This window comes from Columba livia, chromosome Z (assembly GCF_036013475.1).
Source record: "Columba livia isolate bColLiv1 breed racing homer chromosome Z, bColLiv1.pat.W.v2, whole genome shotgun sequence".
Lineage (NCBI taxonomy): Eukaryota > Metazoa > Chordata > Aves > Columbiformes > Columbidae > Columba > Columba livia.
The window spans coordinates 16,972,337-16,986,512 of record NC_088642.1 but is presented as its reverse complement, the minus strand read 5'-3'; the positions used below and the strand labels follow the sequence as shown (position 1 = coordinate 16,986,512).

The 14,176-nt window shown below is 36.6% G+C and overlaps 1 protein-coding gene across 1 annotated transcript in view; it reads left to right on the top strand.

Moving 5' to 3' along the window:
• Nucleotides 1-14,176, top strand: part of HOMER1 (homer scaffold protein 1) — a 90,173-nt gene that overhangs the window by 42,330 nt on the left and 33,667 nt on the right. The window contains exon 5 of the mRNA XM_065047397.1: nucleotides 4,078-4,220. Coding sequence (XP_064903469.1) covers nucleotides 4,078-4,220 — 143 coding nt within the window. The remainder of the gene's footprint in view (nucleotides 1-4,077; nucleotides 4,221-14,176) is intronic.

The window sequence follows — 14,176 nt, the reverse complement described above, 5'->3', positions numbered from 1 at the left end:
TGTGTGGTTTGCAGTCTCACCCTATCTGTCTTACAACCCACTGGAGTCTGAACCTCAGTTCTTCTTTTTCTCTAAGCAAGAATATGTCCTCAGATATTTCTTTTGACCCCCCTAAGTTCAGATTAAGACCTCTGTTAATTTCTGAAATTGATGACTAATTGGTGAGTAATTTACTAAAAATAGTCTTGTCTGTGTTTTGAGCCCCTCCCATGCAGACTACTAGCAATAGCTATTGCCTGTGCCTGAAAAGCTTTAGAATCACATTTTTTAGTGCAAGGAATGGGTTGGTTTTGGCAAAATGGTCATGGTTTATCACCAGTTGGCTTTTTTCTTTGTAGAAGTACAAAATCCCTTATAAAGCTTGTGGAACAAGCAACTTTGTGGGATATTGTGTGAATTTCTATACTGAAACAAATGTTTCACGTGTGTCATGGTATCTGAATCAGTAGCTGGCAGGCTCATGTCATTGCCAGACAGTATGGAACAGAGAATCACTATGAGGAACAGCAATGCCAGGAAAGTGTATGGAATACTTAATGAGAAAACAGTATAATATTTAATAAGGAAACAAGCTGCAATTAATTTGGTATGTTCATTATTTCAGAACTACCTACTCCTCCTTCTTTCTGTTCTGTATTTAATCACCATTAAAAGGTGGCTTGATCTGTGCCCTGAAGCCTGCTTGTTTTACTTTAAAGACACTTTTGTGAGTACATACATTTTGTTTATAAGATTTTGAAATTTAAGGCATCTTTTGATGAATTACCCTCTGTTATGTTTAGTTTATATACTATAGGCACTGTCATTTTTATATTGCTTGGCATCACCGGAGTCCTAAATACTCATTAGTAGGGCCAGAGCTCCTTTAGACAGTGCAGATCTCTGACAAACTCTTGAATGGCAAAATATACCTGAGTCATACTCTCTCATTTACTTGTCATGTAGAAAAGTACTAATCCTCAGTCCATATATAAGTCCAGGAATGGTAAGTGACTTAAATTTCAGTATCCTGCAGAAAACAATACATGATACAATAGTGGTTTTATACCACAAGAGAGCTGTTAATTCTTCTCAAATGCGTGAAATACATATTTGTAGCTATCACAAATGGGAAATATTTGGCCTTAAAATAAACCATTTGTTTACAAGAAGACTTGCCGTTTTGATTTAAGCACTGCTTTTTCCATATAGTGTCGATACAGTTGAATGTTAGAGCAAACCTTCTCTCCCAGCTAGAAGGGAAGGGTGAAAATCTCTTTTTAAGCTGACTGCAATTTCTTCCAGACTCTGTAAAGTCTGGAGTGGATCTGTGAAGCTGTAATGATATGAAATAAAAACTTAATTACGTATGAACTTCTCACCAAAATGTTTCTAAAATTCTTTTACACCCTCTAATTAATGGAAAATAGGAACATATTATTTGTAAACATTTGTAAAAACTTTTCTCAGTGTAAGTGGCTTTTTCTGTTGTCTATGGTGCTTTATTCACAGCCAGCTTCATTATAGCTTACTGCAAATAAAGTATTTATTAGGCATGGATAGTTATGAGTGTGTGAGAGCACTGATTAAGCTGTATTATTGATGGAAGAAATACATATACTAGGATCTGATGCTTCTCATGAATTTGCAGGCAGTGAACCTCTAGGTATTACATAGGCTGTGATCTTCATTTGCATTCATTTTTGTCACTTGAATTTCATTCACATTAGAAGTCTATGAAAGTACTTACGGAAAAGTAAGCCTAGATGGAACTTGTACGTTTGTTTTTCTTTTACTGAAATAATTTTTATGCATCCACACTCAAAACATTTTAATAAGTAGACTTTGCCTTTATGTATCTAATAATAGTGTTGCAGGAATTTTAGCTTAAAGATACAAGCCTTATAGCTTTTGTAGGATACGTATTTTTTAGAATAGCTAGTGTAGTTTGGGAAGGGGAGGAAAAAAAAGAGAAACTCGTGGGTCCATAAGGACTTTCATTTAAAGTCAGTGGAAACTACTTATCCGATCAGAGGATAATAATAGACAAAACCATATAATATGTATAAAATAATTCATTTGCCTGATTATCTTGCCAGCTCTGTTCTCCTTTTACACTGAATTTCAATTCAGTTTCAGTTCAGTAAAATTGTTCTGTAAAAATCAAGATTGAATTTTGACTTTGGAAGTATTAACATTTAAGATAATAGTTTTGAGTGTAAAATAACAAGATTCTTCCTGAAAACAGGTACCAATTTGCATTCATGTAATTAAAAAAATTACATTTATATTATAAATAACAGATTATATCTGTGGAATTAAATCTGTGTAAGCTAATTATTTCTGCATTTTCAATCAGTAGGAATTTAATAAGAAGATGCAGAATGGAGACACTGGTGCATGTGCATTGTATAACTTGATGAATGCTAAATATAATAGAAATTTAAGTCAGTATTAAAATGTCCTATCACCCACTAATTCAAGTTGTAGAGTGAGATACATTTCTCTCACTATCAGAAATATGGCAGAATAAAAGCAAAATTTTGACAATTGTCCTGCAAATGCTTAATGTAATTTAAAGTGGAATTAAATTGTTGCACAACAATATTTTTGGTTAATGGACACCAGAAAGGCATGGAAGGTCATGATGACAGCCACATCTCACTTTCTTTAAAGAACTGAGTTTTTCCATCTAGTTAAGTGTCAAAGCCAAAGACAACATTTTCTATACATGGAGAAACAGATTCAGTATTGGCTTGCGGAAAGCCTTATTGTTGTAAACTAGTTAAAGGCTACAAGTGGAGGCTCAAAATTAAACCCTGACTTGTTGAAATCACTACCATCTTCAGACACTCTGCAATTCCTTCTGCGATTACTGTTCTTCAGCTTCCCATGCAGAATGTCAGAGAGCTGGGAAGGGGGCCTGTTGGCCTTCCAGAAACTGTGCTTGTGTTTCAGTTGAATAACATTAAATACCGGTTTTATCTGTTACGTATACAGATGGCCAAAGGCTACGTGACCATAGGACGTGCTTAGCATTTGGAAATACCATAATTCAAACAGTCTTCTGCTGCATAGACACTCCTCCATGACATCCATTGAGCTCTATTCATGAGACTCTTCTGTCTTAGATGTTACCATTTGTTTACTAAAAGCCTGCTAAGACATTTTAAAATCTAGATGAGCTACTTAGCTTATATCTCCTGCAGGAATCGTTACTTGAAAAATAATATAATAGCAAAGAAAATACTTAAATTAAACTATGTACAGTGACTGAAAAGCCTATAATGTTCTAGCTTAGGATGTGGGCTACAAGGGCATACTTTATTATGAAACAAAACTGCTTTTCCGTGACTAGAAATTAGCAAATGGTGTTTGCTGGCCAAAACACAAATGCACATGTTGACATGATGAAGGGTGATTAACAGTGCCTTCTGCTGGGAGTCAGCTGTTAAGTTTTTCAGGTGTCTGTTTACCTAGCAGAAGCAGAGGCTGCCTGGGTGTAGCTAGAGTGTTCTCTTTCCCAGATAATACCATGACCAGCAAGAGCTAGGCCAGGCTAATGTGCCTACAGAAGCTTTGCGAGGACTCTGCTGAGCAAGTGTTCTTTCCAGATGGCTCATACGTGAAACTGAGTACACCACCAACGACCTTTCCTCTGTACGCTTTGGTTAATAAACAGTATGAAAGCTAAATTTTGAAACAAACTGCAGAATTGTTTGCTTTACCACGTTAGAAAATAAACTAAGAGACAAGAGTCCTGGGTGTCAGTTGTCACCCGCTGTGAAGCAGGATGTGGGATGGGTATGATACCGGGTAAGAGAAAGAGGTCTGTAATAAGCAGGAGGCTGGATTTTTGCAAATAATTCATAGGTCGTTTGTGTTTTGTACAAGATAATGTGAGTGTTATGGTAGTACACTTCTAAATTCAATTCACATGATGAAATATGACCATGAGGGATGGTGGGAATCTGAGCCTCACATTAATACTACCTAAAATGTGTGTATCATTTAAGAATTGATGTTAGTACTTATGCGGACATAGCCTCCCTGAGCAGATAGTTTTGTAATTTTAATGTGTTGTTTGTTTTACTTAAGGAATCAGCTGGAGGGGATATTCAATCTCCTTTAACGCCGGAAAGTATTAATGGAACAGATGACGAGAGAGTGACACCAGAAGTGACGCAGAACTCAGAACCAAGGGCTGAACCAACCCAGAACGCATTGCCATTTACCCATAGGTACAGATTCCATTCCCACATCCTGATTAAGTGATACCTGTTTCCTTCCTTGTTAAAGGGACCTTCTCCCACATTGTGTGAAAACAAAACAAAACAAACCCAGCTCCCCCCTCCCCCAGAAAAGCTGGAGTGGCTTTTAGATTCGCAATATGATCTTTGTTTTAAGAAAATTTAAAAAACCAAAATAAAACAAAACAAAAAACAAACACCTGTATGAGAAAATCTCTTGCAATAAGATTTGGGGGAATGTGACCTTATAATTTAATGGACTTAATGTGAGCCCTTGAATACTGGTGAGTGCAGGTGTCCCTTTAACAGGAAGCATTATTTCAGTGGCTGAGGTCTTAGTAAAATTGACTGCTTCATAGAATAAACCAATTAAATTATTTTGCACACATTTGTTAAATGACTGATAGGATGGGATGTCAGCCTTTCATTGACAAGTTGTTGGAAGAAAAGGGACTCTTACAGTACTTCTGGATTATGAAGTTTAAAGCACCCTTTAATTGAACAGTTCTCTGACAGTTGAAAACATTTTTCAACTTTTTTTTGAAATGTGAGAGAAATGTTCTGCTTCAGAGTGAATTATAATTTGTTGCACTAGGAATGCTGTGCTCGATTGTTCTTTAAGAAAGCTAGGTCTTTTTATTTAATGATACAGATAATGAGTTGATAGATATAGCTTGACTATTAGAAAGGTTTGTAAATGTCACTCAATAAAACATATAATGTATTGAGACCATGGAGAGTAACAGAAATATTTAGTAAACTTAGAACTAGAAATACTAGATTTATTTTTTTAAATATTGTCTAATTCAGTTTAAATAGAGCTTGAGGTCTCTTGACCAAAGGCTGGGGAATACTAGGATGTCAGATATGTCATGCAATTCAAAATGAGCAACCATAGAATTGAAATTGTGCAGGACATGTTTTTTGTAAGAAATTATTAAACGTATCTGGAAAAAAAACCAGACATTTTCAAATCACAAAAAATTATACTTTTGCACTAGTTTTTTAACAGAGTGATTGTGTTTATTTTTATACTTCAACTGTCACCAGTGCATCTATTATATATTTTAGAAGAAATGGTGCTTTGTAAGAGTGCTATGTGCATGTTGAAGAAGTATTATAAACGTTACACATCTATTGGTGTTCTGTAATGAGTTCATTCAAACTGTTTACCAATATTTTTGTGAAAAGGAGTTGTGATAAAGTCCACATGTGAGTAGTGTTGTTTGTTTGTTTGTTTTTTTCTAAAGGATAGCTGCAAGATCTTATCTGTCATTCTGCAACTGTAAATATGTTTTCTGGTATGCCAATATAGTAACTACTCTTCGCTCTGCATTGAGCATGACTGAAGATATGTTTTGAAACTACCCAGTTGTAATATTTGATGGTCTAGAATAGAGGTTACAAAACTTTTACATGCTTCACATTTTCTATCTACTTCATGGATGCAGTGTGAGTGCCTGGTTTTAGTTTTTTGTCCTGTTAAACACCACTAGGTAGAAATGGTCTTCCGACAATAACTCTGCATTTTGAAGGTCATTTCTCATGATGATTCTCAAAATACCAGAGTTTTGTCTTGTCTAAATGGTAGGTTCAGATTTCTTAATGAGCTGTTGCTGAAGAAAATGCAAATTTTTTTAACCCTTTGAAATAAATTCATTTTTGGACTAGATAAGGTCTTTGTTATAAGTAAATAAAAATTAGTTATTTATTATTAAAAATGGTGCATGAAACACATGCATGAAAGAGATGGGAAGTGAAGTGTCTGGTATTGAGTTAGTCCTGGATAAACAGGCATGTCTTTGTAGAGGCATTTTATAATACTGACTTGGCAACTAGGTAGACATGCCTAGCAGCTTGTGCTGGCTGAAAGGGTGCTCTCTGTAGACAGTCTGCTTGCCCTGATTTAAAAGAAAAAAATTCTTAAAAACCAAACCAAAACAAGAAAAATCTTACAGCCTGATCATTGGAGACTCTGGGCTTTTCCCGTGTTGGGGTACAGAAGAGGATTGTGGTCCTCCTTATTCCCTGCCTGTCTGAAGATTCTGAGTGTTGGTAGCACTCCATGTGTGTTGGAGAGGAGTTGCCTTCTGCACCGTCATAACTCCTGCTGATCACAGAGACTCTTCCTCCTGCACCCTGCCTTTCTGCAAAGCTGAAGTTTAGCCAGTGCTTCTGGGTGGAGGAGGGTAGCGCTGGAATGGCATTTGAGTGTTGTCTTGTGCTTGGCGGTGCTTTTTACGTCTTTGCCTTGACTTCAGGAGCTGTTGATCAGTCGCTAGGTGCTTTTCGATAGAAAAGGCGATGTGGTCTTTCTTCCAGTGACCTCAGCTGTAGGGACATGACAGTCACTGGCCATGCTTCTACTGAAAAACACTACCATTGCAAGTTCATTTCCTCCATAAATAGGAAAGCTATGTCCTGCGCTGGCACAGGCAGTATGCACTTATTCTGTGACGGACCAGAAGGATTGGTCCTCAGTGCAGGCTGGAGTACGAGGAAGGCAGGTGTGGGGCTGCACAGCAGGAGCCCCAGCAGCTGTGGGGCAGGTGTTGGAGCTTCATGGGCAGGACGAGGTGGTGAGGGGGGCTGGTGGGGTTGGAGCTGCCTGGCTGCCCAGAGGATCAGCAAGCTGGGCTGAGCACAGGAGTCCCTGTGGAAGATGACAGGGGTAAAGGCTTGAAGGGTCCTGCTGTCAAAACAGCGATTTAGGTCAGAGGTTTTCATGTCTTTGTATGAACTGGAAGGGTCTGACAGGAGTTAACAAGGTCAGAAATCACAGGTGTGGAGGTCCTGCTTTAGTCTACACCTTACTACTTGTTGATTCTAATCTGCACACCCAAAAAATGTTCAATTTGATTTTTTGATAACACATCTTCATTGGCCAGATAGTTTCTCTTCTGCAAGCATTCCCTGTGCTTTTTATGTCTTAGTGTAAGAAGTTGGGACCTGTTATTTCAGCAGCATTAGCGTAGACTCCTTTGGTATTTATAGTTGTCTTCTGATCACTGAAACCCAAAAAATGAAAAACAGCATTACTTAAATCACCAGATTTTTGTTATTAGAACTCACATTTCTTATTATTTCAGTAAATAATTGTTAGTATTGAAATGAACATTCTCCAGTATGTGTCTAAAATTCTGTTCATATCCCATAAGCATAACAGAGCGGAAGCCTAGTTGTTTCAGTTTATCCTCATCTGGAAAGTCCTAATGCTGTTCACAAGCAGTGCACCACTAGTCAACTGCTTGAGAGATAAGGGTATTAAACAGTTACGAGCCTTGCACAGAAGATGAACTCTCGTAATTAAAGATCTTGACTCTTTATTTATGATGGTTAGTGTTGAATTATGAAGCAATATTACTTGGGATCTCCCACATCCTATAATATACTATAGCCTGAGCACTGCTCTCATGAGTAAATGTTGTCAGAACAAATTAAAATAAAATGTAGCCTAAGCCCAGCATTAGAATTTCTAAAAATCTTGGCTGAGGCACTGATGATCCTTTTTATGAAAGACAGCTAGTCCAGGAAGGCTTTTTTTCTAGCAGAAGCTAGTTAATAAAATCTAATATTTAAAATATTTACGACTAAAAAGTATGTCTTTTCATTCTTAAGTAAGTTTTACTTTACTCAAACATCTTTGTTGTTTAAAAAATATTTTCCATATTCTTTAAGTTGTGATTTTTTTTTTTCCCCAACTGAAAATTTTGATCATAAAATGGGTTTGGCAAAAAAAAAAGCTGCTAAAATTTTTTAATTACTTCTGATGTGACTGGCTCTTAAATAAAAGTTTCAATCCTGATGCTGCATAGTATGCAATTCCTGGTTGTCTGAATAAAGCCAAGGAAATACTATACTAAGCTCATTCAACCTTAGAATACAATTCAAATATTAAACCGGAATAGTGTTTCTGGTGAAGTCTGCAACTGTTGCTTGGGGCTTTTTGGTAACTGGTGAAATTGTTCCTTCACCCTTGAAAAGAATACATTTGTTTATAACAAGATTTATTCCATTTTTGGCACCTTATGAAGCTGATAAAAGACACTTTCGGAAGCAAAATGTAAGAGGATTCTTCTGGGACAAATCTCGAAAGTCTTCAGTTTTCTGTTAACCATGACTTGAACCTGTTACCTCGTATTTTCTTGTAATACGTAAACTTGGAATTCTATTACATAATGTTTTGATCAGACAATATATATTTGTGTGTTTGCTTGTTCATTAAAATTCCTATTTTTGTATTCAAACAAGTTTTTAATAGGGCATTTTGATTCGTTGCCTTAGTGAAATGGACTTATTTAAAATGATGTTTATATCTTTGATATGTTATTGTCTAGATAGCTTACCATTTAATAATGCTGCATGTAAATCCAATGCTGTACAACAAAGAAAAAACAAAAATCTTGCTGCTAGTTCATGTTCCTTCACTGAGTTTTCATTAAAAGTTGTATGCAGAAATCTGTTTAGTAGATCTTTCACTTTGTGTATTAAAATTACTCACTTTTACAAGCTTAAATATTTTAGTTATCTTACAGTAAAGGCATTTGTGGACCATGGTGAACTGTTAAGTTGGCTTTAAGGAAAAGTTTTGATTTAATAATTTTTGTACTATTTTGTAATTTGAACTTGTACTCGGGTTCTAGTATTTGGATGTTCTTTATAGGGTTATGCGTAGCTTCCTTACCAAGTATTTCTGGGGGTATGTATTACTTTTTAAAATTATTGGGTTTGAATGTTATTTAACCTGATCACAGGATAATTTCTTGTTTTGAGGAAGCTCAGGAGCTCTCTAATACAAGCTCCTGCTCAAAGGAGGTTGGCCATGAGATCAGACCAGGTTGCTCTAAGCTTTATCCCGTTGGGTTTTGAAAACTTTCAAGAGTGAAGACCGTTAAAGCCAGGCTTTTTAAAAAAGGTTTCTCTATAACACAAAAGGCAGCAGCTGTCTTCACGTTGCAGAGTACTATAATGAACTGTGACATTTTAGGGCACAATGGAGGAACTCTGGTAAATTCAATTACTCCGTTGAGAAAAGATTATTATTTCTTGGGGCACACTCAGAGAAAAAACTCAAAGGTGTTATGTTCCTGCTGTCAGTGTAAGTGAAGACCTGGTTAATATAGCAACTTAGATGTAGGTCTTGATTTCACCTCAACCAACATTTCTTGTTATGGAGGTCATAGCTGTACTGTGCTTCAGCGCCTTGTGCTCCAGTGGTGAGAGCCTAGTGGTCTCTGGAAGAAGCACACAGGGTAGGATTGGTTTCCCCTCCCTCCTGCACCCAGTTCTTGCTGCTTCCCACACTTTGCACTTCTGCTGAAGCTGCTGGGCTGTAGCTCAAGTAGCCTAGCCTTGAAAATAAAAAGTTTTTGCTAGGAAATTATTAATTTGAAAGGAAAATCTTACCTTGTGTTTGTGTAACTTTTTTCCATACTTCTGATTTCCTGATTGTGACAATCTTTGAAAATTTTGGAATACATAGCAAGCCATTACATGGTTTTAAACCAGTAACATGTCAAACAGAGCATAATACAGCTCGTCCTGTGACATTTTCACAAGATATCTCTAGTAATGGAAGGAGAGGTGGACTTGTATCTACTGTTGGAAGAATGCTCATGGTCTGTGCATTGCTCAACTCTTCAAAATGAAGAAAGTCTACAACTAATAGAGCTAATTTTAATGGCTGGGGAAATGGATGAGATCCAAGACAAAAAATGGCCTTACACTTAAGAGAGTAATTTCACCATCTTCCTTGTGCACCCAAACACGTTGCAGTCTGGACCATGTGAATTACCTACCTCCGGCTGTTTATTTAGTGAGAGCTCCAGGGGGTGATTCAGACAATGTGAGCTGGGTGTTTGAAGCTAGGTGATATAGATACCATCCTCAGGGATAAGTGAAACATATCTGTCACGTACGTTCTTAGAAGAGGAATATAATGCTTCTACAATTCGTATTAAAAAAAATCCCAAACAACAAAACAACCAAACAAAGCCAAACCAAACAGGTACTACTTGTACTGTGTAATTTTTACCACTTTAATCACATAAATAAGAAAAACAAGCCCAGTAAAAAATGAATGAACATTTTCTAAAATACATCCATTGTATTCAACAATATGGATGACATTAAAAGCTTGTTAATACTTCAGCAACTGTAACCATTGGCTTTGTGAATTAGGATATGCAATACTTGACACTACATCAGATTCTGTAGGGTGATTTTTTTGTTTTTGTTGAATCAATTAATTCACAATAATTAATTTTCTTAGATATTTTCAAGAGTATAGTTTTCTGAAATGTTTTGTTCATTTTAGAAGTCTACTCTTGGCCCACTGACTTTTGTAGACATTTTTAGGCCTTGGTGGAGGAGCTGTTCTCTTCATTCTAGGTTTTTCTAGTAATTTAGTTGAATAATGAACTTTTTCGCTTGTGCAGTTTGATACCAGTGTGTATGCTTGTTTAAATTTGTGAGCAGTGTCTGTGAAGTCTGTTTCATGGTATAATTTGTACATATATTGTTTAGAATCTGCTGTTTTGTAAGTTGTAAGCTCAAACATGCAATCATCTTTTCAAGAAGAATTAAAATAATAGTTGTAGAAGATCTAATGTAGACAGTTGGTACCTCATGCTTTCTTTACTCATACTTCCATCAGTGTTTTTGATATTGTTTAGTGTCATCATAGTGTCATCATACTGCCAACCAGTGAGTAAGGATAAGCTGCACACTGAACTTTCCCCGGGCACCATGAAGGAGTCCAAGGTGTTGTATTTAATACAACAGAGACCTCTCTGGGTAAATTTTGCTCAGATTAGGTCAGCATTTCCAACTATAACCAATGTTTTTTCCAAAGTTTTTTTCAAGACTGAGAAGTGTCATTAGTATCAAAGAGAACAGACACCAAAGAACTGCTACAGGTCTCAATACACTTTTCTCCAGAAAAAAACACAATGAAAAATTTTGAGAGGAAAAAGCCACTTTGTAGAATTGTTTTTTATTTAAAATTGTCTGTGGAAAGACTTAATACTTTGAAAGAACAAATATCATACCTTGTTTGAATTGGAAGCCTCAGTGCATACTTACCATTTTTCAGCCACTCATTGAAGAAGCAGAAAAGGAAAGCCAGTAATACCTGAAGTTACCAGGGGAAAAAAAGTCCACATAGCTATTAATGCCCTGAGTCTCAAATGAATCTTCTTAGTCATGACCCTCAAAAAGGGAACCCTTTTGTGAAAAACAAAGGCAGAGGGGACGTTTTGCAGGACAAACATACTTTTCACAAAATTGGATCACTCAAACTTCACTGTCTCCTCCTTGTTGGTCAGGACAGTTGCTGCATGAAAGTATTTTATGACTGAGATAACATGAACCATTCATGCCCATACGTTCAGCCCGGGCCTAGTTCTTGATGAGGAGATAGGGTCTTTTTTCAGAGCCTGGAATTTGACTTTGTAACAAGGCTTTCCTATGGCTGTCTGTTCTGCAGGTAAGAGTACCACAAAGTTTACATCCATCTGCATACCAAAATGCTTTACTTCTCCAAAGAGACCTCTTCAAATTATGCCCCAATAGCCACTCAAAAGTATAAGTTAGAAGATAAAGGCTCCTTACAGTTGGTGTGTAGCTGCTTCATTTCAAGTACAAAACTGAGTGCACTTATCTTTACCAACACAAAATACAAAGCATATACAGCCATCTATATGGGTAGTCAAATGCTAAACAAACTTCTCCAGACTTGTTCATGTACTGTTTTCTATCACTAAATGGACTCTGTAGTTATAATCAGGTTCTATGAAACTGGAAAATTGTCTAGACTTGAGTTTCGGGCTACATATTCCCATCCACATAGACACTACTGAAAAGGTTACACAGTTTTAAAGAAAGGAAATTAAAGAGAATTGAAGATTTGTGGCCTTCAGATCACTTTTAAGTGTGCTGCAGAACAATCCACATCACTATCTATATTTTATTCATCGTCAGGTTCACTTATTGTCAACTTTGGATTATTTTGTAAAATCAATATACAGAACATGGATGAACATGTGTAACTTATAGTCATTGTAGTCATGGTAGAATGCCTCTGTCATATTCCTTAGAAGTAAATAAAATTGCAGTGTTGCTGAAAAGTTTTAAGTTCAAAGTCCACAAGCTAAAAAACAGCTTTAAAAAACTGAGAAAGCAAGAGAAAACTTGACCTTTTGTCAGTTTTGGAATATTAAAATATATTTTAACTCATAGCAATAATATATTCTCAAAATGCAACCTACTCTTTTAAAGCCTACATAAACCTGCCCTGCAAAGCCATACTTCCTCCAATATTTGTGATGTATTTTTAAGGAAGAAACATCTCCAGTTGTTCAGTTGTTCCTGTACTTTAAATATCGTCATCCACATTTTTTACAATGAGGGTGATGAGACACCAGAATATGTTGCTTGGAGAAGTTGTGGATGTGAGAAGTTGGGAGTGTCCAAGGTCACTTTTGGGCTTTGAGCAGCCACTTGTAGTGGAAGGTATCCCTGCCTGTGGGAGAGAGGTTGGACTACATTATCTTTAAAGGTTCCTTCCAACCCAAACCATTCTATTTTTCTGTACCAGGATTAGTTTCCTACTTTACTGAGAAGACAGGGGCTAAAATTATGTCACCTGAAACAAAACCCCCTCCAACTCCAGCAAAATAATAACAACAAAGCCCAAACCTTTCAGTTGGTGGCTCTTTTGTAATGTATGCTCTTTGTGCTTCTAATTCACTTGGACCCTCTACCCTGCACCATGTATAGTGTCTGGTTTTCCTGCTCTTCTGAAAGATCTGTGTTGCTGTACGTCATCCATCTGCTTTACTTTAAGAGAAAGCATATACATTAAGGTATTTAGGCAATAGGGCCAAACCCAGTGGAATACTTGAGGAAATAATTTTTTAAAGGTGTGGTGGGGAAAGAAAGTCTGTAGCTGAGTACATTTTAGTGCAGGTGAAGCACCACTGAATGTATTTGATTGATACCAGTTGAGTCTTTGTTTTACTAATACAAACAATTTACTCTGCCTTTTGTGTTATCTCAGGTGTAGTGGTGGATCATGACATTACATGGACTTCTCATACAAGTAGATAGATAGATAGATAGATAGATAGATAGATAGATAGATACCCACATTTTAAATCTTACATATGCTGTGTGGTTATGGTTCCACTGCTTTCTGGAAGGCCTGATGATAAACATACACCTATGATGACACCATTAATGACTAAACAATTACCATTCTTGAAACAGTGTAGAACTCATTTTTCTCAAAATTACAAGCAGAATTTAAATTACTGTACTTTTGTCCTTTAACAACTCTCATTGGAGATTAAATGATCATTTTACTTTATGGATTTTTATAGGCTTTTTAGTATTTTCTGTTTTACTCCCTTCTTAGCTGCCCCCTCTCCTTGGAGAAGAGATATGCTCAGGAAACAGAAATCTGTCTGGCTAGCACCATCTTCTGCAAATGTTTAAGCTTAAGAGCCTGTTACTCATTTTATTCCTGCTGTCATTTATAAGGATACCATTAGATATGATGTAGGGAAATTTACCCTATATCTGACCTGAGCTGGAAGCTGCCAAGCATTTTAAGTCATGGAGTGTTTCCAGTTAAAGTCTTAGTGAGTTATTATCTGTGGATTCTCTTAAAATAATCTACATGGGTTATTGGATCCAAGGGGTTTGCCATTTATAAAATGCTTAGATGGTGCTAAGAAAGCCCATATGGACTTAAAAATTAGCCAATTTTTATTCAGGGAACTTTCTCCTAGGAGATTGACCATGAATGTCAGAGCCAATGATAGCTGGCAACAAATTTTAAGTTATGGATTCTTTTCCTGTTGAAGAGTTGAGATAGATAGACTGCTGTGCCAAATTCTGCTTGTGTTAAAAGGAAGCAGAGATGGGGCTTAAGTTTAGGAGGTGGC